The following is a 25,920-nucleotide window of genomic DNA, read 5'->3' on the forward strand; positions in this document are numbered from 1 at the left end:
GAGCGCCACTCAGCCACAAGCCGGGCTAACGCCTGACGAACACCGGGGCAGTGGCAGGAGCCTGTCCCGCCTCCGCGGCAGTGCTAAGGATGTTCCCTGAGGCCTCCTGGACTGCAAAAGGGCACAGGCCAGACCCACCTCTCACCCCTGAGAGCACAAGTTTCGTGCACTGGATCTGTAGTAAAAATATATTTTTAAAAAAATAAAAAGGAATGCAATTCTGATACATGCTACCACATGAATAAACTTTGAAAACATTATGCCAAGTGAAAGAAGAAACTAGACACAAAAAGACAAATATTGTATGATTCCATTTATATGAGATATTTAGAAAAGGCAAATTCATAGAGACACAAGGTAGATAGGAGGCTACGAGGGGCTGGAGGGAGGGAGGAATAGGGAATTCTTGCTTAATAGGTACAAAGTTTCTGTTTGGGCTGCTGAAAGGGGTTTGTAAACAGTGGCCATAGTTGCACAACATTGTGAATGTAATTAATGCCACTGAATTATACACTTAAGCATTGTTAAATCAGGAATTTTATGTTCTGTGTATTTTATCACAATAAAAAAAATTCAAGAAATAAAACAGTAAGTAAACTTTCTTACTTGCGGCCAAATTTTTCTTTTTTTAAAGAAAGTAAAGCTAAGCAATACATTTTATAGGCATATTTTTTAAATTTTAATGAAATTGAAAACAAAATGTAATATGTTACCTCTCATGGGAGGCAGGAGGAAGGCGCAGGAGAAAAGCACATAAGTAATTATAAATATAGATGATTATTGCTAACGATCCAGCTTTTAAGTGGGGTGATAGTTTCATGAATGTACATTATGTTAGTGTGCCTATTTTTAAAGATATATATCATATCTCTCACACATATATTTATAGAGTTAACATTTTAAAATATGAAGGGGGAGAATCACCTGACGGGGGAAGTCCAGGCCCATTTGCAGAGATGTGATACCGTAGGTCTGAACAGGGTCTGAGAATCTGCCATAACTCTCCCCATTCCTCCCCATCCCTGTACGCAGTGTGACTGCAGCTCTTCCAGCCAAAGTGGAGCCCATTTCCACCCCTGAGTCTCGGTTTGGCTGTGTGACGACATTGGCCAATGGAACAGTGGCAAACAGAAAGCAGGGACTTGAAATTTGCTAGTAAATCGGGGCTTGCCTTCTCCTATTGCACCTGGAATCTGGGGCTGCCATACGGGTGAGCCCAAGCTATCCCTCCATTGCTGGAGGGTGAGAGGTCACACAGAAGGGAGCCCAGGCATCCCTGCCCCCTCAACCCAGCCTGGCCCAGCCCAGCCCAGCCCAGATTGCTGACCCACAGAATCACAAGCTAAATAAAAGGCGTTGTTGTTAGCCATTAAGCTTTGGGAAGGCTTCAGCAGCAAATGTGAACGGATACAGCCAGGATGTGGGACATGAAATCGGAGCTACTCTGGCTGAATCTGGGGTGAAGGGTTAGTATTTTGCTCCATGGGCTCCTTACATCTTCTGCAGCAGCTTATGTTCACTGTTATGCCCAGATTTCAAGATCCCCATTAGACCATACCAGGGAGCCAGCCGAGTCCGATGCAAAAGCAGAGAGTCTTTTATTCGAACTAGTTCGGCTCCCCGACCACACTCACCGATGCAACGGTAAGCCAAGTGGCAGAGAGAGACCTAGCCCGGCGTGAAGAGGAGTTTTATAGGGGGGTGGAGTCAGGGTAGGAGAGGGGACTGTGGGCCCTGCCGATTGGCCAGGCACAAGTCGGTGTCTTGTTCCTGGGTGTGGCTAGCAGAGGCTTAGACTTCCGGGAAGAAGCTCCTTGCCAAGCACATGGCTGCCCCAAAATGGAGGACACAGGGTAAGATGGAGGGCGTAGTCCTCGCCCTTTCGTTCACCAGCTCTTTGCCTCTCAGCTTCCTTCCGAAAGGAGGCTGCAGCCCTGCATTTTCCAAGACCCTTTCCTCAAGAACGCGCACCATAGGCTGGGAAGGATTCACACTGAATCTGCAACACTTCCCTCCGGTGGCGTCCTCACCTCCTTCCTCTCCTCCCTCCCACCCGGTCAGTACATCACCTCTCCTCACAGAAATCTGGGACTTCAGTCTCTAACAATCCTCTGTCTAGTGTCTTGCAAATGTCACCGCCCTAGGCTTGTTCCTCCTCTGCCCGGGTGCAGCTCTTATCCCACAGAGAGAAGAGAGGAGCTTTATTTCCATGGAACCCCCTGGCAATGGGGAGAACTCGGGTCCAATGACATGGGCGGTGTGCGCTGTAGGCTGCCTCCTCGCTTACATAGAGTGAAACCTTTCTCACCACCACTATGGAATAACTGCTCACCCTCCAGGTGCATGAAAACTCACATTTCCTGCGTTTGTATTAGTAACTGAAATAAGGATTGTGAACTTGTCTATTTTTTTAAGTTCTGTTATTAGGTGCATACAAAGGTAGATTCAGTATGTCTTCCTTTTAAACCGACTCATCATTATGAAATGTCCTTATTTATATCTAGTAATTCTTCTTGCCATAAAGTCTCTCAGTCTGATATTACTTACGATATACCGACTTTCTTTTGGTTACTGTTTTTGTGGCATATATTTTTATTTACATTTAATATAATTACAAGTAGAGTTGGTTTTAAGTCTGCCGTTGTGCTATTTGCTTTATGCTTAATCCATAAGTTCTTTTTTCTTTTCTTTCTCCTTTCCTGCCTTCTTTATTATTCAGGGTTTGTTTGTCTTTTAATTCCCCTCTATTAGCTTATTCTGTTATATATTCTTACATTATTTTAATAGTGGTTACCCCAAATATTTCAAGATATGCATCCTTGACTTTTTATAATTTAAGTTCATGGCTTTGTCACTTCCCAAGTAATACAAGAAAGACTTTGCAACAGTTTATCTTTTTCCATTCTTTATGCTATCTTTTTTAAGAATTTTTATGAGTTTATTTGAGCCAAACTGACAATATGTGCTGGGGAGCAAGATCTCAAGTGCTCTCCTCCTTTATGCAATTTTTTTTATGTACTTTACATCTATTTATCCTAACTCTCATCATATATTTTAAACCAATTGCTAGCATGTGGGTATGAGATCCTTTGAAATCCAAGTAAATAAAAGTCCAGGAGACAAATGCAGTGTTGTGGAAGCTTAAAGGAAGGATCAAATGCAAGAGAATGTTCAGAAAGACAGATTGCAGAAGTCATTGAGTAACTGCATATAAAGAGGACAAAGGAAAGGAAAGGCTTGAGAATGACTCGGGTTTATAAGCTTAAGACTCAGGAGGAAACGGATGCAGTGGATAGGTCGGGAAAACTTGGACTGGGGGGTCAGGGTTTGGGTGGAAAGAGAAAAAAACATTGACCCCTGGAAACAGAGGACCGGATTTGGAAACCATTTAAATATAACACTTTCATTGGAAATTGTGTGAGGAATGAGTTTATTAGGGGACTAAATAGAGGGTGGGCAAAGGTAGGTTTACAGTCGTTCATGGAAATTAATAAATAGGAATACAAGAGTAAATTCTGTTTCATGTACTCTCAAGTCATGGGGACAGATGTAATTTATAGCCTGGGGAATGTAGTCAATAATATTATATTAATTTTGGGTGATGACAGGTGGTAACTAGATTTGCTGTCATGATCATTTTGCAACATATACAAATGTCAAATCACTATGCTGTACACATGAGACTAATATAATATTGTATGTCAGTTGTGCTTCAATTAAAAAAAAATAGATAGCTTCTTGAAAGTAGCATCAACCTTGATACTTTATAAATGAGGAACTTACAAACTTTTAAATCAAATAGTATCCTCAGATCAGCTTTCTAGCAGTAAAGACAGCCAGCCAGTGGCAAACCCACATGGTCCATTAAAATTTTAAATACAATCTGCCTTTCCCAGTATGAAATTCATCAGAGATCAAAAGTGTGAGGATATTAATATAAGTTTTAAAATTAAATTAATATGTTTTAAAATTAAATCTGTATTCACAAGAATTCATATCAACCCTCCTCAGTTCTTCCACCTGCATTTTTGGGATAAACATTCTTCTAGTTCCCGGGAAACCAGGTAGGGGGCCATGTTGACATTTGCTTACTCATCTTTTTCACTATACCCAGCAAAGCCTGGCACACACAGACACTCAAGTCAGCTTACTGACTTGAATGAATGATAGACATGGCCTCTGCCCCAAAGAACTCAGCGGTGAGGGAGAGATGAACATACAACAGGGTTCACTGCTGCCTGTCACCTCAGCTTCCAGCTGCAGGAAGATCAGGACCTCAGAGGCGTACAGGCTGTCAGTGGAACCAGCTCTACAAGTACCTTAGAGGAACAGGCGCTCACCTCACAATAATAACAGCTAACACTGTGCGAGTTCCTACTAAGTGCCGGGCACTGTTGTGTGTGCTTTCTGCGAGTTTTTTCCTTTAATTATTCAACAGCCCGAAGCAGTAGATCCTTCTATTATCTAATAACCCTGTTTTCACAAATGGGCACAGAGAAGATAAGGAACTTGCTCAAGGTCACATAGTTAAGTAGCAGAGGCTGGATTCCAACCCAGGCCGAGCCCTGGGCCGAGCTGGGGTGCTACCTCTCCTGCCTGATGAACGTTAAGAGATTTCCAAGCCCCCCTCACATAATCAGCCTTGAGTTCTCACCATTAGAGACACCTCTAAGGATCAAATAGAGACAAATCCTTTACTGAGTTAAGACATTGCTTACCTGGGAGGGGAAACAAACTCACTAGCTAATCACGTTAGCCAGCCTCAGGGTAGGAGTTCTAAATGGCCATCAAAGTCCATTAAGAACCGTGTGTGTGTGTGTGTGTGTGTGTGTGTGTGTGTGTGTGTGTGTGTCCGTTAAAACCCTCACTCAGGCAGTGCTTCCAAGTAGAGAGGGCAAGGAAGACCTAACGCAGGGGCACCATCCCCCTATCCCAACACTCCTCTGCCCCTATCCAGGCCCTGGGGGAGCACCACAGCCGGGAAGCAGGGTCATGGCTGAGAAATGCATTAGGAAATAGACCAGGGAAACTGCCTGACCAAGCATTTGGAGCAGTGTTCCCTGGGAGCCAGCCAGGTTCTGGGAGCAGTGGAGCCACCCACTCCGTCCCATGACAGATCTCTGGAGGGAGTGGTTTTAAATGGGTTTCTGCTTTTGAGCCATCAGGGATTTGAGTAATTAAGGTCCCAGGAAATTGTCTGACATTAGCCCTGGCCACACAGAAAATTCAGTGCAGCTGCACCTGGCTGAGCCCCCAGCGACTCCCCTCTCTGCTAGGGAAGCACTGGGCTCCTTCCACTGTTGTAGGTTGTGACCCAATAGATTCTGGCCAATTGTGTTGGTATTTGTCTCTTTCTTTTTAATATATTTATTTTTATTTATTTCAGAGAGGAAAGGAGAGGGAGAGAGAGAGCGAGAGAGATAGAAATATCAATGATGAGAATCATTGATTGGTTGCCTCCTACATGCCCCCTACTGGGGATCAAGCCCACAACCTGGGCATGTGCCCTGACCGGGAATCAAACCATGACTTCCTGGTTCATAGGCTGACACTCAACCACTGAGCCACGCCAGTAGGGCTGTATTTGTCTCTTGTGAGGCACAGAGAGATGGTGAAAAAGTCAGTTATCTGCATCTCCCCACATAGCACAGCCAGTGGGAGGAAGTCAGATCTCAACAAGTGATTGTTGGAAGAATAAGTGAGTGAAAGAACAAATGCATCGGAGTCAGCGCTATTCTCATTTTCTCTCTCTCTCTCTCTCTCTCTCTCTCTCTCTCGTGTGTGTGTGTGTGTGTACACGCATGTGTGCATATATATATTTATATGTGTGCGTTTATTTTTTAATGGTAACATCAGTTGAAATTCTGACCCAACCACAGTGATTTCTTTTAGGTCCCTAGACTTGGGACCCACACTTTTTGCTCTGTTGAGGTAGGAAGATGTCTAGATCTATTAGGACTCAAAATTCAACATCCAAGAGAATGGTCGAAGCTCAAAACACTAACCAGCTTCTCATATTAGCGAGGACTGAAATGGCAGCACCAAGATTGCACGTCCTCCACATGCTCTGGGCAGGCCGAGGTGGGTGCTGACCCAGGAAACGCTCTGACCCTCCAGGCCCAGCCTCATTCCTGGGCCCACCAAGGCAGCCCTGGTGATTGACAGGCATAGGGGGTGCCGCAGGTTGCCTTCACCTGCTGCAACTCCTTTTGTTTCCTGTGGGCCACTTTTCAAATGGAGTTTTCAACACCCAGGAAGCCTCCTCTTGGCTGGCAAGAATGCAAGGAGTTTGCATGTTTATTGCGTTTCCTCTCCTAAAAGCCCTGCCCTTTGGAGCTTCGCCCCTGTATTGCTGCCCAGGTCTTACACAAACCTGCCGTGTGCCAACGCCAAGTCACTCCCCCCCTGCTCCGCACACACACCTCTCAGCCCTGGCCCTGGTGTCCTCTTACCTGTGACCTCCACTTTATTTCCCATATTTATAACCACAGGTTCTTACAGAAATTTCCCCTGACTGCCAAGATTCATGCAACACTGCAGGGTAGATAACATGATAGTCTGAGGACATTGTCACAATGTGCTGCCAGAAATCTGCACCTGGAGGAAAGGGAAATCCTGAGAAATAGACTAATGTATCTTACAGGTAAATACAAGATATCTCAATGTGGCTTTTTTTATCAGCTAGAATTGAATGTGGCTAAATATGAGAGAAAGCCCCAATTAGCAGGGACTTAAGCACATAAGATTTTATTTTCTCAAATAAAAGAGCTGGGCCCCGGCCGGTGTGGCGCAGTGGTTGAGCCTTGACCCATGAACCAGGAGGTCATGGTTCAATTCCCGGTCAGGGCACATGCCTGGTTTGGGGGCTTGATCCCCAGTAGGGGGTGTGCAGGAGGCAGCCAGAGATCCATGTTCTCTCGTTGATGCTTCTATCTCTCTAGTCCTCTCCTTCCTGTCTCTCTAAAAAAAGCAATAAACACATAATTAAAAAGAAGAAAGAGGTGGGAAACAAGAAGTGGGGAAGCAAAGAGACCCGGTATTGTCAATTCTATTAAGCTCTTTCCAGCTCTTGCCTTTAAGGTCTAATATGGCTGCCAGAGCGCCAGCCATCATACTCATGTCCCAGGCAGCGACTGACTTCCAGAAGAGGCACACAATACTTTCACATACTGGGCATCTCATTGAGTAGATGTTTGGTATCCACATCCTATTACAATGGAGATCAGGAAATATAGTCTTTATTCTGAGAATCCAGAATGTAGAACTGTTTTATAAGACAATTAATTGGCCTTATCTCTTCAGAGATGACTGTCCTAGATTTTAAAAGACTAAAGAGACATATAGGTGAGCCTTGATTGACTACAGAAGATATTTTGAGGGCAATAGGGAAAATTAGAATATGGACTGAATGTTAGATGATATTAGAGAATCATGGTTAATTTTATTAGATGTAATCATAAATTATGTTTTCATAGGAGCATGTTTTTATTTTTAGAAGATGCAAGCTAAGAGTGAGGTGTCCTGAATCTCCCACTTCCTTCAAAATGTTTTGTCAAAATTCTGCATATAGCCAAGACCGGTTTGGCTCAGTGGATAGAGCGTCAGCCTGTGGACTGAAAGGTCCCAGGTTCTATTCCGGTCAAGGGCATGTACCTGGGTTGCGGGCACATCCCCAGTGGGAGATGTGCAGGAGGCAGCTGATCGATGTTTCTCTCTCATCGATGTTTCTAACTCTCTATCTCTCTCCCTTCCTCTCTGTAAAAAATCAATAAAATATATTTAAAAAATTTTTTTTAAAAATTCTGCATATAAATAGGTGAAGATATTTATGAAGAAAACACGGAAAAGATATTTTTATTAGCTAGATAGTAAGAATTACTCATAGTAAGATAGGTATAGTGGGTGGAAGGGATATGGATATTTATTATACTACCCTTTCAACTTTTCTCTATGTCTAAATTTCTTATAATAAAAAGTGGGGAGAGTAGTTTTCTGTTTGACTCGGCTGGTCCACAGTCTCGTGTGTGGTTGGCTGACTCCTGGTGAAAGGGAATGATGTTCCTCTCAGCACTCCGCAGCCAGTCAGCTCAAAGGGTCTGCAGGTGGTGGGGTGCGTCCCCCAGGCTTGGCCAGGGGGTCCTGGAGCTTGTGGAGATGGGGAGAGAGAAGACTGCATCTGGCCCTCAGCCTCTTGGAGGGTCTTCCCCATCACTCGGAAGACAGCACGGCATCAAGGATCCACACAGCCCTTCACCTATTTGAAATAACAACATGACAGAAGATTAAAGATGAATCCACGACAGGCCAATGCCTCAGTTACAGCCTCGTTAGGAACCCCTGTCCTCCCTCCCCCGTTTCTGCCCATATCATCTTGGAGCAGGCACTCAACTTCGGTTTCCTCATCTGTAAAATGGAGATTGTAATCATTGCCTCACCCACCTCCAGGGCTGTGTGAGGATCAAAGAAGTCGTGTGTGATTTGCTGTGAGCAAACAAATGTGCAAGATTATTAGGAAGATGACCTTGCTCGCCCCAGAACTACTTCATCCTGTTATGCTCTCATGCAGTTACCCACAGACACCAGGACCAAAGGACATTTTTCAAAATTCTGCTTGTGGTGGTTTGGAAATACCTCCACAAATTCTTTGACATTCCTCCCTTCAAAAATGGAACCTAATTCCCCTCCCCTTGAGGGTGGCCTGGACTAAGTGATTTACTTCTAACATAGGGTTGCCAGATAAAATACACGATGCCCAAATGAAATTTAAATTTCAGAAAAACAACAAATTTTCGTATAAGTATGCCCCAATTACTCTGTGGGATATACTTGTACTAAAGTGTATGCATTGTTTAACTGGAATTCAGATTAACTGGGCATCCCGTTGTTTTGTTTGCTTTACTAAAACTGGCAACTCTATTCCAGTGAATAGAAGAATGAATGTGGCATAAGTAACGATGTGTGACTTCCGAGCATAAACGGCATTGCAGCTTTCACCTCACTCCCTCTTAGATCACTCAGTCTGGGAGAAGCCGGATGCTGTGGTGTGAGGACACTCAGGCAGCCCATGGAGAGATCCACTGACACTTCGGCCAACAGCCAGCACCACCTCACGAGCCACGTAAGTGACCCATCTTGCTAATGATGGGCACTGGGCTAGCTATCTAAGTCACACCCTTGGTGACACCCCCACCCCCATCTTCAAAGTAGCAACACTTTCGTTCTTTCTCGTGTCTTCTGAGGTCTTCTTTCAAGGGCCCTTTATTAGATTAGACCCACACGGATAATCTCTTATCTTCAAGAGGGTTCCTGTCTTAAACCATTGGACAGCACAGTCCTGGGAGTGTAGGTCCCAGGGGATAGGGCAGGGCACCTGGGGACAGGAGGCATTTTAGAAGTTCTGCTCCCACAGGGCCTGGCATCAGATGGACGCAACTGTATCAGTGCCATGTCCCGACTTCGATGGTGGCATTGTGGTTGTGTAGCAGAAGGTACTTGTTTGCAAGGAACCCACAGGGACACATTCAGGATGGTGGGGCATCAGGTCAGCAATTTATTCTCAGGTGACTTAGTATTAAAAGTTCTTCACACTGTTCTTCTTGAAACATTTCTATATATGTACATGCATAGATTAAAAAGGTAGTAATGGATACGGATGTTATATATACAATGAAAAATGTTTAGAAATATCTAGAGATACAGAAGTTACCTCTGGGAAGTGGAATCATTTGAGGAGGGGGTGAAGAGGTAGACAGCTTTTACTTGGGGGCTGTATGATGTAAATTTATTAATGAATAGGTATTTTCATAATAAAATAAAAACCAGGAAAAAAATATTTGGAAGAAAAACAGCAGGAGACTGGCTGCCTGTTTCTTGGCAAAGAGTGAATGGGGAGGAGGCGGCCCGGGCTGAGGCCGAGATGGAAAGATGAGGCAACAGGACACATTATCGCTACTGCAGCTCCGTGCTTCTCCTCAGAACTACCGAGAATCAAACTTAAAATAGTCTGTCCTGGGGCGGAGGGAACAAAGGTGATTTTCTGTTGGCTGAGAAGGTGTGCCAGGCACCACAGCACTTCCCAGACGAGGCTCGCACTTCTCTTGCCCGTGTGCTTCCCAGTACTGAGAAGATCGGCGTTTCTCTTTGTATTTAGTTAACTACACCTCTTCAGTCTCTCGTCTCACATCTTATGTGCCTGATGGCACCGTCACATGACACGTGACTTCTTGTGATGGGTTGAGTTGTGTGTTCCCAAATCGATGTGTTGAAATCCTAACTCCCCGATACCGCAGAGTGTGCCCTTGCTTGGAGACAGGGTCATGAGCGAGGCAGTCAAGTTAAAATGAGGTCACTGGCGTGGGCCCCAGTCCAGAATGACTGGCGTCCTTGTAAGAAGTGATCAGGACACAGACACTCAGCGAGAAGAGGCTGTGAAGACACAGGGAGAGGACAGCTATCCACAAGCCCTGTTCTTACAACTTTTGTCTGAATTTGAAATGTTTTCAAAATTAAGTTAAAACTTAAATAAGAACAAAAACAGAACGTAAGCGTCAAGCTCTGGGAAACCCATTGCAGACCCAGATAGCAGAGGCCTGGAAGGACCTGCAGTGCCTGAAGCCGGTGGACCTTCCAGAAAGAGCTGGGATTTATCCAGGTTTTAAATTGCTTTATTTTTTTCCATGAGCCCTCCAGTCCCCAAATATCTCATGTCCTTGCAATATGAAAGGATCCTGGGATTTGAGTCTGGAAAAGGTCCCGGCTGCAGTTCCTCCTGGCAGGTGACTGCAGAAAGTTTTGTGTTGATTCTGGGACCCTCGCAAGTGGCTCTGATGGTCCGCCTGGCCTCACAGAAGGGGCTCCTGTGGTTTGCGGATGTGGCTTGAGACAGTCCTCCCTCTCTCGATCCAGCCACAGAGGTTCGCCTGACTTAGTGGGAAGAAGCGTCTAGACCGGGCTTCCCACCGACAGTGTCCTCACCTCCGATGGTCTGCTCCAATGGCGTCTGTGACGCTGGGAAAACCCTGCTCCCTGGAAAAAGAGAAAACAAAGCAAGTTCAGCAAATGATGAAGGACAGGCCCTGTTCTTACCAGACGCCCACATTCACCGGAGCTCCACCTGCTCCATAACTGCACCTCCCCCTCTCTCGATCCCAAACACAGACCTCATGCCCCTACACTGTCTTCACCGAGGAATCTAGATCTGAACACCCAGGTCTTAGACCAGAAGGCAGGTGATTTTAAGTATGAAAGCTCCCTGACATCAAGCCAATGACTGAATTAATGAGGAGAATGCCACCAGGACTCCGCAGGCCCATACACACCATTGCCTTGGGCGTTAATCTTGAATTCTTCAACACCGTTGGTCCTTCATCAAAGGAGCAACAGAGTAATTTCCCCTGCATTCGGAGTATACCCACCCCTCAGATCCTTTTTGCATGAAGAGTAAAGACAGATCAGTAAGACGCCCTTGATTCAAGTCATTCAGGATTGATACATTAACCTCAGTTTCAAGCCACACGTGGCCCCACTCACTTCAAAAGGGCCTCCAGCTCCCGCTTGACTCTGCCCACCACAGGCGGCCCCCAGTAGGTGAGGGCCGTGTACAGCTGCACCAGGCAGGCCCCCGCCTGGATCTTGTCCAGTGCGTCCTGCCCGCTGCTCACACCGCCAACCCCGATGATGGGAACTCTGCCTGTAGGGAAGCACAGGGCAACACCATGACGATGGGAACCAGGGGCTCAGCTGGGCTCCAGCCCTCGGCCCACCTGCTGACTGCAGCGGTTCAGGGAGCCCCGATTCTGATCACAGCCCCAGAGCCCGAGCCACACACAAATCCGAAGACGGGGACACGGAAGTCTTGCCTTGGGTGAGTGCGTACATCTCCCGGATGGTTTGCGTCGATAAGTCCCGGAGGGGCTTCCCACTCAGCCCTCCTGTTTCAGAGCGCAGGGCACCCTGGAGGCTGGCAGGGCGACTCACTGTGGTGTTCGTCACAATCAACCCATCGATGCCCAGCTGCGGTGTGAGACAGAGAGAGCTATACAGTCAGGGCTCTGTCAGACTCAGAGAAGCTGCCCCAGCGGCTGAGTCACAGGCAGCCAGGTGCCCACACCCACAGCCCCCGGAATCAAGGACTACCCCGGACTCACTATGCTCCTGAACAGGTGTCTACACAAGCCTCAACATGACAACAGCTGCCGTCACATAGCGACCACCTAGAAAGCTCCCCTGGGAGAGGGTTAGAATCCTTCTAACAACCCAAGGAGCAGCCCGGAGGGCCCAGAACTGCCCCTCTGACATTCCATGGATTTCTGTCTGTTCTCAGTTGTATCACATTTATGAGCCACTAGTCTACCAGTCTCCAGGGAGTAAGCGATGGAACCAAGATTTGAACCCAGGACTGCGGGGCTCAGTCTGTTTCCACTAATCTCCTTCAACACAGAGGCCTGGTGCTAGACTGGACACTTCGGAGATACCGCAGGTCCAGTTCCCGCCACCACAATAAGGCTAGTCTCGCAATACAGCGAGTTGTAATCCCTTTGCTGGTGGAGGGCCTGTGACGTGCAACAAAGCGAGGTATGCCTGTCCTCCACTCTGACCAAGGCTGGCCAAGGACACAAGCCTGAAGGCCCCAGCTGGATAAGGAGGAAAGAGGCACCGAAAAAGATTCATTCAAACATTTATTCAAGCATCTACTTTTTATCTTATGAATTAAGTCGTGACAAATACCAAACCAGCCCTCAGTATCACAGAGAGAAAACCACAGAGGCTGCGTCTGGGCAGCAGTGAGGGCCCTCACCTCTCTCACCACACTGGCGATGTCCTCCTTGTCCTGGGCCGTGAGGTCGGGTGCGATCTTCACCAGCAGGGCCGGTTTGTGCGCTCCCTTCAGGGCATCCCTCTCCTGCAGCACCTACAGCGACAAGTGGCCAGAGGTGGGGACCCCTGAGACCACAGCTGGGGGTGCGCTGTGACCTGCAGCGCAGACCAGTGTATTTTCACATCAGCTATCAAACTGAAGCATGAGCAATTTCTCCTCGGAAAACACAGCCCTCAGTTATGCACTATTCCCCATCCAGGCAAACCTCATTCCATTCTCTTGAACCAAGAAATCCCCAGGACTGAGTCACTAATGTGGTCATGGGCATTGGCTAATATATTGTGGCTTATTTAGACTTTTGTTCCTAAAAGACATAACAAGACTGTGTGATGAAAAGTCATTCAATTCATTCATTCATTCAGTGTCCTAGGTGCTAGGGACAGCATGGTAAATGAAATTTATGGTCCCTTCATTTTTTTTTTTTTATTTTTTTTTAAATATATTTTATTAATTTTTTACAGAGAGGAAGGGAGAAGGATAGAGAGTTAGAAACATCAGTGAGAGAGAGACATCGATGAGCTGCCTCCTGCACATCCCCTATTGGGGATGTGCCCGCAACCAAGGTACATGCCCTTGACCGGAATCGAACTGGGACCTTTCAGTCCGCAGGCCGACGCTCTATCCACTGAGCCAAACCGGTTAGAGCTAGTCCCTTCATTGTTGAACTTGAGGGACAGAAAACTTAGAAATTAACTACTACTGAGCATCATCAGTGTTATGGTGGGGGTGAGAGGCATAGTGAGGGGTCCTAACTGGTTGAAGTGTTAAGGACAGCCCTACATGGTGCCATGGAAGCTTGGTCCTGGAGAATGAACAGGACAGGCTGGAGGAACAGGCTTTGCAGGAAAGCATTACAGGATTTAATGTAATTTCCCACCTTGGTCAGCAGGTGGCGCAGCTCATCCTTTCCCTGAAGGCTCCGCAGCCCTGCTGTGTTGGGACTGGACACGTTCACTACCAGGTAGTCAGCCAAGGGGCCCAGGACTCGAACCCCCTCTGCGTAGTCCGAGGCAGCATCCACCGAGGTCTTATTCTTCCCCAGGTTTATTCCCAGTGGCAGCCCACCTGCAAATATCACTGGTCAAAATTTTGTCCCCACACACCATTTCCTTGACATGAACAGCCTATAGGCCCTCCCCCTGCAATGTGAACTTCGAACACCAGCTAACAAATGCTACACTATCCTGCTCGGTGCTACACCAGCTAACAAATGCTACACTATCCTGCTCGGTGCTGCTGCCTGCGACCAGGAAACAGCTCACCATCTTGTCTGCATCGTGCCCTTATTCTCCCCCCCCCCCTCATCTGAGGATATTTTTCCATTGCTTTTCAGAGAGTGGAAGGGAGGGAGGAGGGGGAGAGAGTTACAGAGAGTGGAAGGGAGGGAGGAGGGGGAGAGAGATAGGGAGAGAGAGAGAGAGAAACATCCATGTGAGAGAGGAGACACATCAATTGGTTGCTTCCCATACATGCCCTGCAAACCCGCAACCCAGGTTGGCCCTTGACCGAGAATCAAACTCGGGACCCTTTAGTGCAGGCTGACGCTCTAACCATTGAGTAACACTGGCCAGAGCATACCCTTGTTTTAAAAATTTTGATGAAAAATGGAGAAATTCAGAATGCAAATACTGGTGACAAAAAAGGTAGGGCTCATAAATGTAATACAACCGAGAACAGACAGAAATCAATAGGAATGTCAGGAGGGGCAATTCTTGACTCTCAAGGGCTGCTCACTGGACTTGGTTTGAATGACTGCGTGTGCAGTTGTGAAGAAAACCCAAAATTAAAGACTATGTATAAAATATTGGGAAATATTATTTTCAATTATCATGTAGACGTATCACTGGTTTATTTCAGTTTTCTGAGAAGGGCCTCCCTCTATAACTAGGGTGATCACACAGCCCAGTGCTCCCAGGATGGCCCTGATTAGTCCTGTAGCCTGGGCATATTATTAATTCACTCTCAAAAGTGTCTCAATTTGAACAGTAATACAGCCACCTTACTGAAAAATCCATTGGATTATCACGTCTTGCATTTTGGACTTTCCAAAAAACACATTTCAGTAACAGGCTTTGTGTGAAAGCAAGGCGTTTTCTCCTAAAACACCATCTTATCTGCAAAGGTTAATGGTACGTCAGTGGTACCAGCTGCTTTTCCATCTGACGGTTGGGAACAAGACCTGAGACATCAAGTTAGCGCAGAAAACTTGTGTCAGGTCAAGGAGGATCAAAGAACAACATCCAGTCCTACTGAGTCCCTTCCCATACCCTACAGTATCACCCTGTTATCAGCTTGCAAGTAAATGACATTTGTGTAGCTAATTGTGTGTGTGGTGCAGGGGCAGGGGGGTGGTGCAGTTAGAACCCAGTGGACAAAGGTTATACAACATGATGTCCTAGCTTTCCAAGTCTGGCCTCCATCCAGCCAAGGGCATTTGTAAGTTCTCATTCTTTTTCCACACAAAGAAACTGGCCTGAAAGCAGTATCGCTTCCACGTAGCTAACGGATCTTTCATTACTAGTCATCTCCCCACACTGACAAATCGCTGAATTACTGTATCCCCCAGGGGCACCACAGCCTTTGTCAGCTCCTGTTCCTTGGCCTGGCACCAGCAATAAGCCGTCCTCAGGCTTCTAGCTGCTGGGAAAATCTGTGTGCATAGCTCTGCTATGGGATTTTGCTTCACTCCAGAGACTATTAGCACCAGAGCGCGGGTGAGAGGATGGGCAAGGGAGAACGGGGAGACAGCTGGTATGAAGAGCGCTGTGGACAGCCAAAAGGAAAGGGAGGCAGGAGAGTATCACAAACCATGAAAGTCATACTATGACCTTCAAAGTTCCCCAAACAGCAAGGTGTGTAGCATAGCAGGCTCTGGTTCTGCCAAAGCCACCGATTTCCAAACAAGGGCACTTCCTACTCCCCACACCAGAGACTGCTGACAGCCTCGGCCCTTTCAACCTCGCTCACCACCAGGATTTCTAATCAGACTAAACCCTCTTGGAAGGAGGCCTGTAGTGACCCAACGAGGGGAGAGGCCGCAGCCCCAGACAATCCCCGAGAGCGCGTGGGGAGGTGGGGAGGACAACAGCACTGCGAACACCAAGTGCATTCTGAGGGCCAGCGAAGCTGGAACGCATGGTGGTCCAAACTCCCACATGCCAAGAGTCGTTACCCTGAGTGGAGGAGGATGTCAGAAATTTAATTGTCTTCTCCATGCTTCCCTGTGGTTAGCAACGCTCTGTAAATCCACTATATAAGGGCCACAGGACAGCAGAGCAGGACACGGAAGTTGGTGCAGGAGCCCGCCCACAGCTTAGCTGCCTCTGAGATCACACAGGCGCCACGCCGCTTTGCTCACTTCCAGGCCGGCCCGGTGAAGATATGACATGGCTTCCGTAACTTGGCTACATTCTGAAATTCTGTTAAAATCTTGGAAACTGTGGAACCAGGAAACCAGGAAAATTCCTCTAGGAAAGAGCCCTGAGTGCTGCAGTGTTTTTTTCAATTGCTCAATCCCGGTTATGTCACCAGGAATGTCCCTGATGTTTCTCCCACAGGTTTCCTTCCAACAAATGAAGGAAGCCCCTCTCAGGCAGCCCCACTTTACCTTCTGTGAGTCTGGCCTGCGTCTGCTGTCTGGCCCGTAACCTGTGTTCCACCACCGAGAACCCGTGACTGTTAAATCCGTATCTGTAACACACGCGGGGGGGGGATGGACAAGGTGAGAGCCCTCAGCCAGAAGGCAGACTGCAGACATGGCTCCATGGCCGTACGTGTGACTTTCAAAGACAGAAAAGAAAAGGAAAATGAGTCCGTTCTTAAGACTTCCAAGGTCTAAATGCCCCTGGACTTCCTAGAAGAAAGTCCCCACTCCTTACCTATGCACCCCTCCACCCAGTGGAGCTGTCACCACTCTGACAACCCCTTCTTCCCACCTCCTACCTGTGCTCCATGCATGCACCTGCTGGGACCCATCCTGCCACTCCATCTCCCCAGCCCGTCTGCCTATTAAAACCGTCCCCTCTTCGTGGCCCAGATCAAAAGCTCCCCAGCCTCAATTGATTCCTCGCCTCTTGGCACTCACTGAGCGCTCTGTACTGGTCTTTTCCTGGCGTGAGATGTATGCATATGCATGCTTAAGTTCCCCTCCGGATCATCAACCTCTTGAGGACAGGGACATGTCCTCATCACCCGCCACTAGACAGTCCACAAAGGCAGTGACTTCATCTCTCGCTCATCTCTGTCTCCCCAGCCCCACTGAGGGATGTTGCTCTGATGGCCACCCTCTCCCTTCCTCCCCTGAGACTGGGTGAAAATGGCAATGACTCCTTTCCCAGACCACTAGCAGTTGAAGCATAAACAAGTGACTGGGCGTGGTCACTGAGACACAAGGGCAGACTTTGGGGAGCTCCTAGGATGCCCCCATATCTACGCTTCCTTTTCCCTGTCTGCTCTCGGATGTCCACATGGGAGGACGTGATGCTTGCAGCTGGGGTACCTGTCTTACAAACAAGGGAAGGCCCGGAGAAGCTGGACCAGAGTCTGACATTGCCCAGCTGCTCAACCATCCCTGGAAGTGCCCACTACACCTGTTATGAGAGGAACATAATAGCAAGCGCCTATAGTTTTTTGTTTGTTTTTTATGTGCTTCAGGCATGAAACAGCTCTGGCCACCAACACGGGCATCAAGCTAGGATGAACCAAGGGCTGTCCATCTGCTTTGCCCCTGATTGATATAAGAGCAACACCACCAGTCGGGTGTCTCCTTGCCCAGTGCCGGGGGACAAGCGCCTATTGTTTAAGCTACTTGGTTACTTGCAGCGGAAAACACCGAACAGACACGGTGGCAGGTGCACTGGTTGACTGATGAATAAACTTATCCGTTCATTCAGCAAGAGTTTACTGAGCACCCACTGTGTGCCACGCAGAGCAAGGAGCTGAACCCACCGTGCTCCAGGGCACAGCTCTCCTCTCGGCCACGTCTCCTCTAAGGGTTCCACGAGCACTGGCACCCTGCTACCTGCAGCGACTTGGACGTGCTGGAGATATCGACCCCAGCCTGCAATGCCGCAGGAAGATCAATAATCTGATCTCTGGTGCTGGAAAATTTCCCTGAAGCAAGCACAATAAAGTGGGAAGTGGCAGCTGCGTCCACTCCCCATAGGTCGTCTTCCAGAGGCCAGTGGCCCCTCGGAGGCTCTTCAAAATTCTGTTACCAAAAAGTAGGAACGTCTTCGCTTTCTGGGCTTGCTGTCAGAAACTGCGCAGGGATTATAAAGAGGACTTACACACTCTAGAAGGATCTCTCTTACTAAAAGCAGCTGTGTATGTTGATTATTAAAATTTCCAGTTTACTAAAGTTGGGGCTGGGCTGTCCAACACAAGAGCCATAGCTACACATGCCACTGAGCACTTGAAACATGAAGAAAAACACACACTGATCTGGAAGACTTGGTACAAGGAAAAGTGGGTCAGTAGCTTCTTAATCATTTGTATGTTGATTATATGATAAAATGATATTTAGAATATATTAAGTACTTAATTAAATAACAATATATATTACAAAAACCTAAATAGAATATATTACTGAGATTCATTTCACCTATTTCTTTTTACTACTTTATCATAGCTAAAATAAATAGCTATTTTATCATAGACTATTTTATGTTACCTATGGGGTTTGCATTATATTTCCACTAGACAGCGCTGGGCAAGGGCAATGGAGTAACAATGTGGAAAAAGCATAAAGTCGACAGTCAAATAAGCCTAATTCTGTACTCAAGCTCTCCTGCTTGTGACCTTGTGGCTGTAGCTAAGTTGTGTTGTTCTCTGAGCCTCAGTGTGTATATGTGCTAAACTGAAACCCCAAAACCTGCTCCTACGCCTGGCACATAGTAGGTGCTCCACCTGGTTCCTGACAATGACAGAAAAATGCCTGCATCACAGACAGAAAGAACACCCCGAGGTCCCTGCCGGGAGGAGGCGGCCCTGTTACCCCTGAGCTGCTCACCTACCTGTTAATGACAGCTTGGTCCTCGGGGAGGCGGAAGACTCGGGGCCTGGGGTTTCCTTCCTGAGGTTTTGGGGTGACGCTGCCTATCTCAACAAAACCAAAGCCCATCTTGTACAGTCCGTCCACAGCCTCCCCATGCTTGTCAAATCCTGCGGCAATTCCTACTGGATTTCGGAATTTATGGCCCAGGACTCGCACTTCCTAGGGAGAGGGAGACAAAGTCAGGTACACAGGCTAGACCAGTGTTTCTCAGGGTGTGGCCTGGCACGCCTCCATCCGATTTCCCTGGGGGGCTTGTTAAACAGCCTATCTTCAGTCTAAGGCAGTGGTTCTCAACCTGTGGGTCACGACCCCTTTGGGGGTCGAACGACCCTTTCACAGGGGTCACTTAAATATATCCTGCATATCAGATATTTACATTACGATTCATAACAGTAGCAAAATTACAGTTATGAAGTAGCAACGAAAATAATTTTATGGTTGGAGGTCACCACAACATGAGGAACTGTATTAAAGGGTCGCGGCATTAGGAAGGTTGAGAACCACTGGTCTAAGGAATCAGATTCCTTGGGGGCCAGCGGGGCAGAATGGAGCTCTGAGCGAGTCTATTTCTAACTGCTCTCCGGGCGATTCTGACGCCTGCTGGAGTTCAAGACCACTAGGCGTTATCATCCACCAGCAAGAGTGAGGAGAAAAACAGGGTTTCCACCTCGGTGCAGCAGGATGAGGACACTGTCTCTTCTAGTGGCAGGTAATCGTCATCCCTTCTTATCCGCTGTCCTTGGTGGGAGAGAGTGGCTTGTTGGTGTCAGCCCCCTATTTAGTGCTATTTGAAACAGTGTCAAGCAGCAAAACCCTTGGATCAGCCTAGAATGTCAGCCCCAGCTGCGTCCCTCTCAGCCAGGCAGACTCCAAGACCCCTGTGGGGCACCAGACGCCTTCACCACCTCCTAAATAATGAGTTGCTGAAGGGGGGACCCACACAGCGGTGTTGGGGACCGAAGCTCAAAGGCCACACTTCTCTCCATATTGTTTCCCTAGCTTGGTACCTCACCCAGCCGTAACCTCACTGCCTTCCAGGACTCTCAGCTGGCCATGGGGATGAGGAAAAGAGCGCTCTGATCCCACAGTGCCTTTCAGTGTGGGGAGCTGGGTAAACACGTCTGCTCAACACTGCAGGACGGGGAAGTGACAGGGACCCTGAGACCAAAAGGGAAGATGCAGACAACGGCCGCTTTGATTTACGACAGCGACCCTTCCCCGAAGAGTGCTTCTTGTCTGTCGTCTTCATGTTCACGTCATTCTGATGTCCCCCATTAGGTAAGAAGTCTCTCGGATGGAAACTGCCAGGGCTTACACGAGGACACAGATGCTAGCAGGCGCTGATTCTTCTGTTTGTTTAGCTGCAGGAACCCCGGCACCCAGAGCAGTAACAGGCACACGTGGGCCCTGTGCTAACACAGGAGTGAATAACCCTGGGACAGATGTCTGTGTGCCTTCCTGGAAGGCTTGGCTACACATGCCTGGGTCACAGGAGGCGTTTAATGACTGGCATGTTTCCATATTTCGCATTGGTGAAGACTGAGCCACCTGACCTCAGCAAGGCAGGCCAGTGGCTACGGGGACTCCAAGGGTCTGAATCCTGGCTCATCTACTCCCCAGCTGTGTGTCTTCGGATAATTCACTTAACTCCTCCGTGCCTCAGTTTCCTATCTGTAGATGGGGATGACAGCTTTTTCAATTGGGGCTAACTTGGGATTCTGCTTTTCAGAAGGCTCAGCCCCCACTGTGTAAATCAGGGGATGCTGACCTTGTATTGCACAAGGTGTCCCAAGAGGACCTACCAGCATGTCGGAGTCTTGAAATGTGACACGAGGAAGGAGCCCCAGGGCTGTGACACGAACAGCCAGCCTGTGGGCTGACTCGGGGTCCAGCAGCCCCTGCAGAGTCGGCATCAAGTGTTCAGCGTAGAAATGCTCATCCCCCGTGGCCGTCAGGTAAGAGGCGAAGAGCAGTCCTCCACCCCCCAGGATGATCAAGGCATCCTGGGCCCGCCTCTGGGGGGAGAAAAAAAGCCCATTGGCCCTCAGAGCCAGGCTGCAGCACCTTCTCTGAGCCCTTTAAACCCCCCCGCACACAGAGGACACAATGACATGCGACATGGAGCAATGCCCCTAGCTCTCTGCCAGCACAGGTCTCCCTCCTTTCCCAATAAACACAAAACCATCTCTCGTACTGTCATACGCATTGGCTTTTCCAGGAATACAATGACCTTGTAAATGGAGGGCCTGTGCTAGTTTGCACAGAACATTACCAAGAAGTGTTCCCTATTTCAGAAAATCCATCAGGAATGGTAAGGTGCTTTGCTTGGGGTGTGTGACAAACATACCTGTGGCACTGGAATTTCTAAGCAGAGGCTGAAACACTTGACTATTTCACTATCTAGGTGTTGTGCCCTACCATTTACACATTGAAATGCATATTATTTTAAATTACTTTCATTTCTCCTTTATATTCTAATTAGGACATTAGAATGACTTTTAAAATCACACACAGGTAGATTACATTATATATAAACTCCATCTAAGAATAATAAAGGGAGTTGCAATTTTTTTTTAAAGGAGCACCAGGTATTATTAGGTCAAGAACCACTCTCCCAGAGGAGGGGTCAATGGGGGAAAAGGGGGACATGTGTAATATTTCAACAATAAAGATAAATTTAAAAAAACACCATTCTCCTAGTTCAACCATGGTTCATAATACTTTTCTCTAATTATCACTACCAGATGCTGGGTCATTCATTCGTTAATTCAGTCATTCATAGATGGGCTAATCAGTGAAGTCCTTGCCTTGTGGGGAATACAATCTCATGAGGAGACGGAAATCAATGATCATGTAAATATATAACTACAACTGCTATGAAGAAGAAAGTATAGGGTAAGAAGAACCGAGCCTAACCTCAGAGGTAGAGGAAGGCTTCCTTGAGGAAGTGCCACTAATATTCCAGGGATCAGCGGGAGTTAACCAGGAGGCAGTGGGGGAGGGAAAGCGAAAGGGTCTCCCCTGGCAGAGGGGAGTGGGGGGAGGGGAGAGGTTCGTCTGGAACCGAGGAGTTAAAGTATGGCTCAAAGAGAAGCTGGCAAAACAGGCAGAGATCTTGGCCAGAATAAAGATCTGGGTTTTGTTCAAAGGTCACATTTGCCTTTAAGGATCACTCCTAGCTGTTCATCTAGATCCAGTATTCGCGGGCTTACTTCTGGTCTCCAGGCTGTGGGAACGCCCCTGAATGTCAATCAACAAATACCAGCACCGTTACACGGGGCCCCCGCCCTACATTCTGTCCAGACGGGTTGGGAGCAGGTCTTGTGACTTCCCTGCACGTTGGAAGCTGCACGCAGTGCTGGGCCCTCATGTAGTCACTGGCCCACGCGCGCTGACAAAGTCTGGCGTCTACGCGGACACACACGTGCCGTTTACACACAGACCAAGTACATGTGTACAAATGCACACGCACGACCCTTTGCAGAGACACCCAGACGGGCCGACGCTCTCGGAGCGGCCTCCCGTCCACACCTCGCCCCGGCTCCCCCTGCATTCCCCGCCAGCCCTGCCCTCGCCGACTCTTCCTCGCCCTCGCCACAGACCCAGTTTCCACACTCACTTTCAGCTGTGTCCACGCCATGGTCCTCTCGCCCCTGGGCCCGCCTCTGCCTCATTTCCATTGGAGGAGGTGGAGGGACACCGCTCATCTCCGCCCCCGGAGCTGCCAATTCACCAATTGCCGGGCAGAGGGGTGGAGCCGGCGCCTCTGGGCAGGGGGAGGCCGCGCTCCGCCCTCAGGCTCTGGTTGGACACTGACAAGCGCGCGCGCGCGGGCGCAATCGCAGCGGCCACGCCTTTTCCGCCTGCTCGCCCGCCCGACTTCCGGCGTCCGCTCCGGGCGCGTAGGAGGTCCCTGTGCCCTGAGGTGGACCGCTGAGCTGAGTTCGTCTGTGGTTCTGCAACCTGGACAGAAAGTACTTACATGTTGATTCTTCGGTTCTTAGCGACCCAGTCACCAATTTCTTGACCTTTTCAGTTGAAGGCTGTAGTATTGGCATGCCTGTGCTCTAGATAAAGCATGTACTGAGAAAGCATCAGGCGCTGTAAAAGGGGTCGACATGAATTGCGTCACTAGGTGAAATACCCGTGTAGACTTCAAAGAAGATGCCAGCAACTTCAGGTTTCACTGAAACATGCCTAAAACGAATGTATGTTTGTGTACATGTCCGTATGTTTATGAGGACGTTGGAAAATCAAGACCGTGGGTGACTTTATGGTTGGAAGTATCCTGCCCCGGAACCATTTCACTGCAGCACAGGCTTGGCGGACTCCTCCGCTCAGAAACCTTCCTCGCGCTTGAATCCTCTCAGTCTTGTCATTTCAGTTCTCACTACTCTCTCCCAAGGACACCCACAAGGACCCGCACAGAGGAGTATTTCTCTATAAATTCCTTCCACTTTCCCACTTCTGTGCGTTTACTCATATTGGCTCCAACGCCAAGATGCCCATGCCATCTAAAGAAGACCATCCTATGTGTTCAAGTGCCGGAAATGGTTCCCTCGGCCAAACCTTCATAGGTTGAAGCTGTACCTCTCTAGTAGCACTTTAATTATTAACTAAACTTATATTTTTATTAAATGCAATTATGCCTTTCCTAATTAGACTGTAGACTTTTGAATGTAGGAACTAGACCGTATTAACCTTTCACTTGGTTAATGTAGTATTTTTTAAACAGGGATTTATTGGGGTCTGCACTTCAGAGAATTTTTAATTTTGGTACCACGTTCATTTTGGTTTTAAAGAGTAATTGTAAGTATCAGTAGGATAAACAGCTGAACCCTGAAACCTGCCAAGTGATTCCAGTGCCCACATTTATTTGTGTTTATCTCCCATTTTGGCATCAAGAAAAAGAACTGGTTAAGAACATAACTGATAGATGTGCTGCAGGTGAGGATCGAGTGGCATGTATGAACAGAGGTTTTTCAGCAAGTTAAAGAAAAGCAACGAGAGAATTGATTCTTCCCTACTGCGTGACCAAGTCAAAAGGACCTGTGTGGCTGTAGGCCAGAACCATATGTATTTAACAAGTGGCTATTTAGTTCAGCAAATTTTAATTTCACTGGTTTTAAATACAGTTGTGTTTGTATTTAATCTGTATTCATTCCTTCATTAAATATTTATTCTTTGGTTTTTATGAATATAAGATTTGGGGTATAGTTAAATAAGAGATTTAGGATAGAGTGAATGTATTTAAGAAACAATACAACAATTTAAATTCATAGCTTTCTTTTTTTAAACAAAATAATACATTACTCAATTTTTAACAACACTGACTTAGATATTCATCATTCTCTACTTCCTTACAGCTTAGATTTAGCAAATAAAGATCTATTATAAAGCTGAAGGCATATCCAGTTGTGTAAACACAGATGGTAGTGCCCCAGCTATAAAGGCCCATTGCTTTCTTAATCTATGTTTGTTTTCAGCTTATAAGAAATCCACCTGGTCCCTAAAATAAAACAAAACCTTTTTTCTCCTTGACAAATTATTCCCAATTCCTAAGAGAATAATAGTAATGAACAAGACAAACTCACCAAGAATATAAAGGGCCAGGCAGCGTCTGAGCCTCCACACTTTTGGGGCTCACAATTCACAGAGAAAATGTTATTCCAGAGAAGAGCCTGGCTTTGGTTATACCTCAGCACAGGCTTCATTCTAGGAAGCGAGCTGAGCAGCCCAGAGCTCCGTGGTAAAAGTTACTGTTATCAGCTTCACAGGTTTCACTGCAGCTTTAAGGAAGCAGAAAATTACTGCCATGCCCAGGGAGGACACCTTGCTTACACTTGGAACCAGGAGGTTCAAGATCTCATCTGGGACTTTCTGGAAGAAGGAAAGAAGTGGTGGATTGGGCAAAATTTAATGCTGCTGGGGAAAGATCAAGAAAACAACAACCCAAGTAAGGCTCTGAGGTTTGATGTTTATGAGGGAAACTTCCTTAGTTTTATTCAGGAACAGGAGAAAGAAAACATTTAAATCTTCCCGCTTTTGTATACAGAAAAATCAGTCATTTTACTCAGTACCATCATTCCTCTGTAATATTTCTGCTCTTCTGCTGCAGCCTTGGATTTGTCTGTGTAGCAAAGATGATGCGATTTTCTCAGAGCCTATCAAAACTTAACTTACCTAATAGTTCACTGAAAATACTGTGCAAGATTCTGAAGTGGGAAACCTTTTATGGGCACTTTGTAAATAGCTCTTCATCATTCTTAGCTCCAAGTTTTCTAATGCAGAAACTAGGAGAGAAATTGTTCATCTGTTGTCTTTCTTAGATAGATATTTTCAAAATTATGTACCATAATCTTGGGGTCTTAGAGAAAACTCCAAGGCATTTGTGTCCTTAGTATCTTCATTAAAGTCTAAATAAATTAATGCCTAGCTTTGTGACAAAGAACACATAATATGAAAAAATAATCTATAATATATGTGGTGAGGGAACCTAACTTTTCATCTATTGAAAGGTAGCAAAATTTGGTTTTCATATATATTTTTTTTCTAATCCTCACTAGAGGATATGCTTTTACTGATTTTAGAAAGGAGAGAGAGAGAGAGAGAGAGAGAGAGAGAGAGAAGCATGGATCAGTTGCCTCCCTAGGGGATTGAACTCATAACCTAGGTAAGTACCCTGGCTGGGAATTGAACCAGCAACCAAGTCACACCAGCTAAAGCTATATTTATTTTTTAAAATGTTTGACTTTTTATTAACCAGTGTCATCCCAATAAATTCAGTAAACATATTTTTTAAATGTTTGACCTTTGTATGAAGCTCATCTGGGTCTGGTCTTCCTTCTGCAGATGTCACAGCCCGCCGAGCTACCAAGCCCACCAGCTGCACTTACGTGTCCAGAAAGTCCAACCGGGTCTCATCAAAAGTAGACTTGTGCTCCCTGGGGCATTATTTCATTTGCCAGGCTGGTAAGTGATGAAGCTG

General features: G+C 47.1%; 3 protein-coding genes and 1 pseudogene across 6 annotated transcripts in view; 2 read left to right on the top strand and 2 right to left on the bottom strand.

Annotated features, from left to right (window-relative positions):
- Nucleotides 1-20,725, top strand: part of TXNL4B (thioredoxin like 4B) — a 37,357-nt gene extending 16,632 nt beyond the window's left edge. The window contains exons 4-6 of one of the 3 annotated variants that reach the window (XR_002829866.1): nt 9,010-9,118; nt 19,932-20,210; nt 20,294-20,725. Coding sequence is in view for 2 of the 3 variants with exons in the window: in XM_023756024.1 (XP_023611792.1) it covers nt 9,010-9,118; nt 19,932-20,012 (190 nt within the window). In the remaining variant the exon portion in view is untranslated. Of the gene's footprint in view, nt 1-9,009; nt 9,119-17,530; nt 18,851-19,931 lie in introns of those variants that run through there. The other 2 variants (XM_023756024.1, XM_023756025.1) reach the window with 2 other exon arrangements.
- On the bottom strand, nt 10,647-22,741 carry DHODH (dihydroorotate dehydrogenase (quinone)). Of its 2 annotated transcripts, XM_006091174.3 has the most exons (9): nt 22,552-22,741; nt 20,735-20,947; nt 18,892-19,091; nt 16,485-16,567; nt 13,755-13,942; nt 12,797-12,910; nt 11,859-12,012; nt 11,530-11,689; nt 10,647-11,025 (listed from the first exon to the last, which is right to left on the bottom strand). In XM_006091174.3, the coding sequence occupies exons 1-9, from the start codon at nt 22,570-22,572 to the stop codon at nt 10,971-10,973; spliced, it is 1,188 nt and encodes a 395-aa protein (XP_006091236.1). In that variant the 5' UTR covers nt 22,573-22,741; the 3' UTR covers nt 10,647-10,970. The 2 variants fall into 2 exon arrangements, with proteins under 2 accessions (XP_006091236.1, XP_023611785.1); XM_023756017.1 differs by lacking the exon at nt 11,530-11,689 and having other exon boundaries at nt 22,552-22,628.
- On the bottom strand, nt 17,518-17,661 carry LOC111826542 (annotated as a pseudogene).
- A 1,852-nt stretch (nt 22,742-24,593) lies between the features above and the next one.
- PKD1L3 (polycystin 1 like 3, transient receptor potential channel interacting) overlaps nt 24,594-25,920 on the top strand; it is a 65,418-nt gene continuing 64,091 nt past the window's right edge. Inside the window, 2 exon segments of the mRNA XM_023756026.1 lie at nt 24,594-24,888; nt 25,785-25,904. Of these exon segments, the coding sequence (XP_023611794.1) occupies nt 24,594-24,888; nt 25,785-25,904 (415 nt within the window).

This window comes from Myotis lucifugus, unplaced genomic scaffold (genome assembly GCF_000147115.1).
Source record: "Myotis lucifugus unplaced genomic scaffold, Myoluc2.0 scaffold_88, whole genome shotgun sequence".
Lineage (NCBI taxonomy): Eukaryota > Metazoa > Chordata > Mammalia > Chiroptera > Vespertilionidae > Myotis > Myotis lucifugus.

Coding starts and splice junctions, on each gene's coding strand:
- DHODH (XM_006091174.3), bottom strand. CDS start 22,572: ATGGCGTGGACACAGCTGAAA. Junction 19,092..20,734: donor TTCAAGACTCCGACATGCTG/GTAGGTCCTCTT, acceptor CCCTCTCCCTAG/GAAGTGCGAGTCCTGGGCCA. Junction 11,026..11,529: donor GAGCTGGAGGCCCTTTTGAA/GTGAGTGGGGCC, acceptor CTCTTTTTCCAG/GGAGCAGGGTTTTCCCAGCG.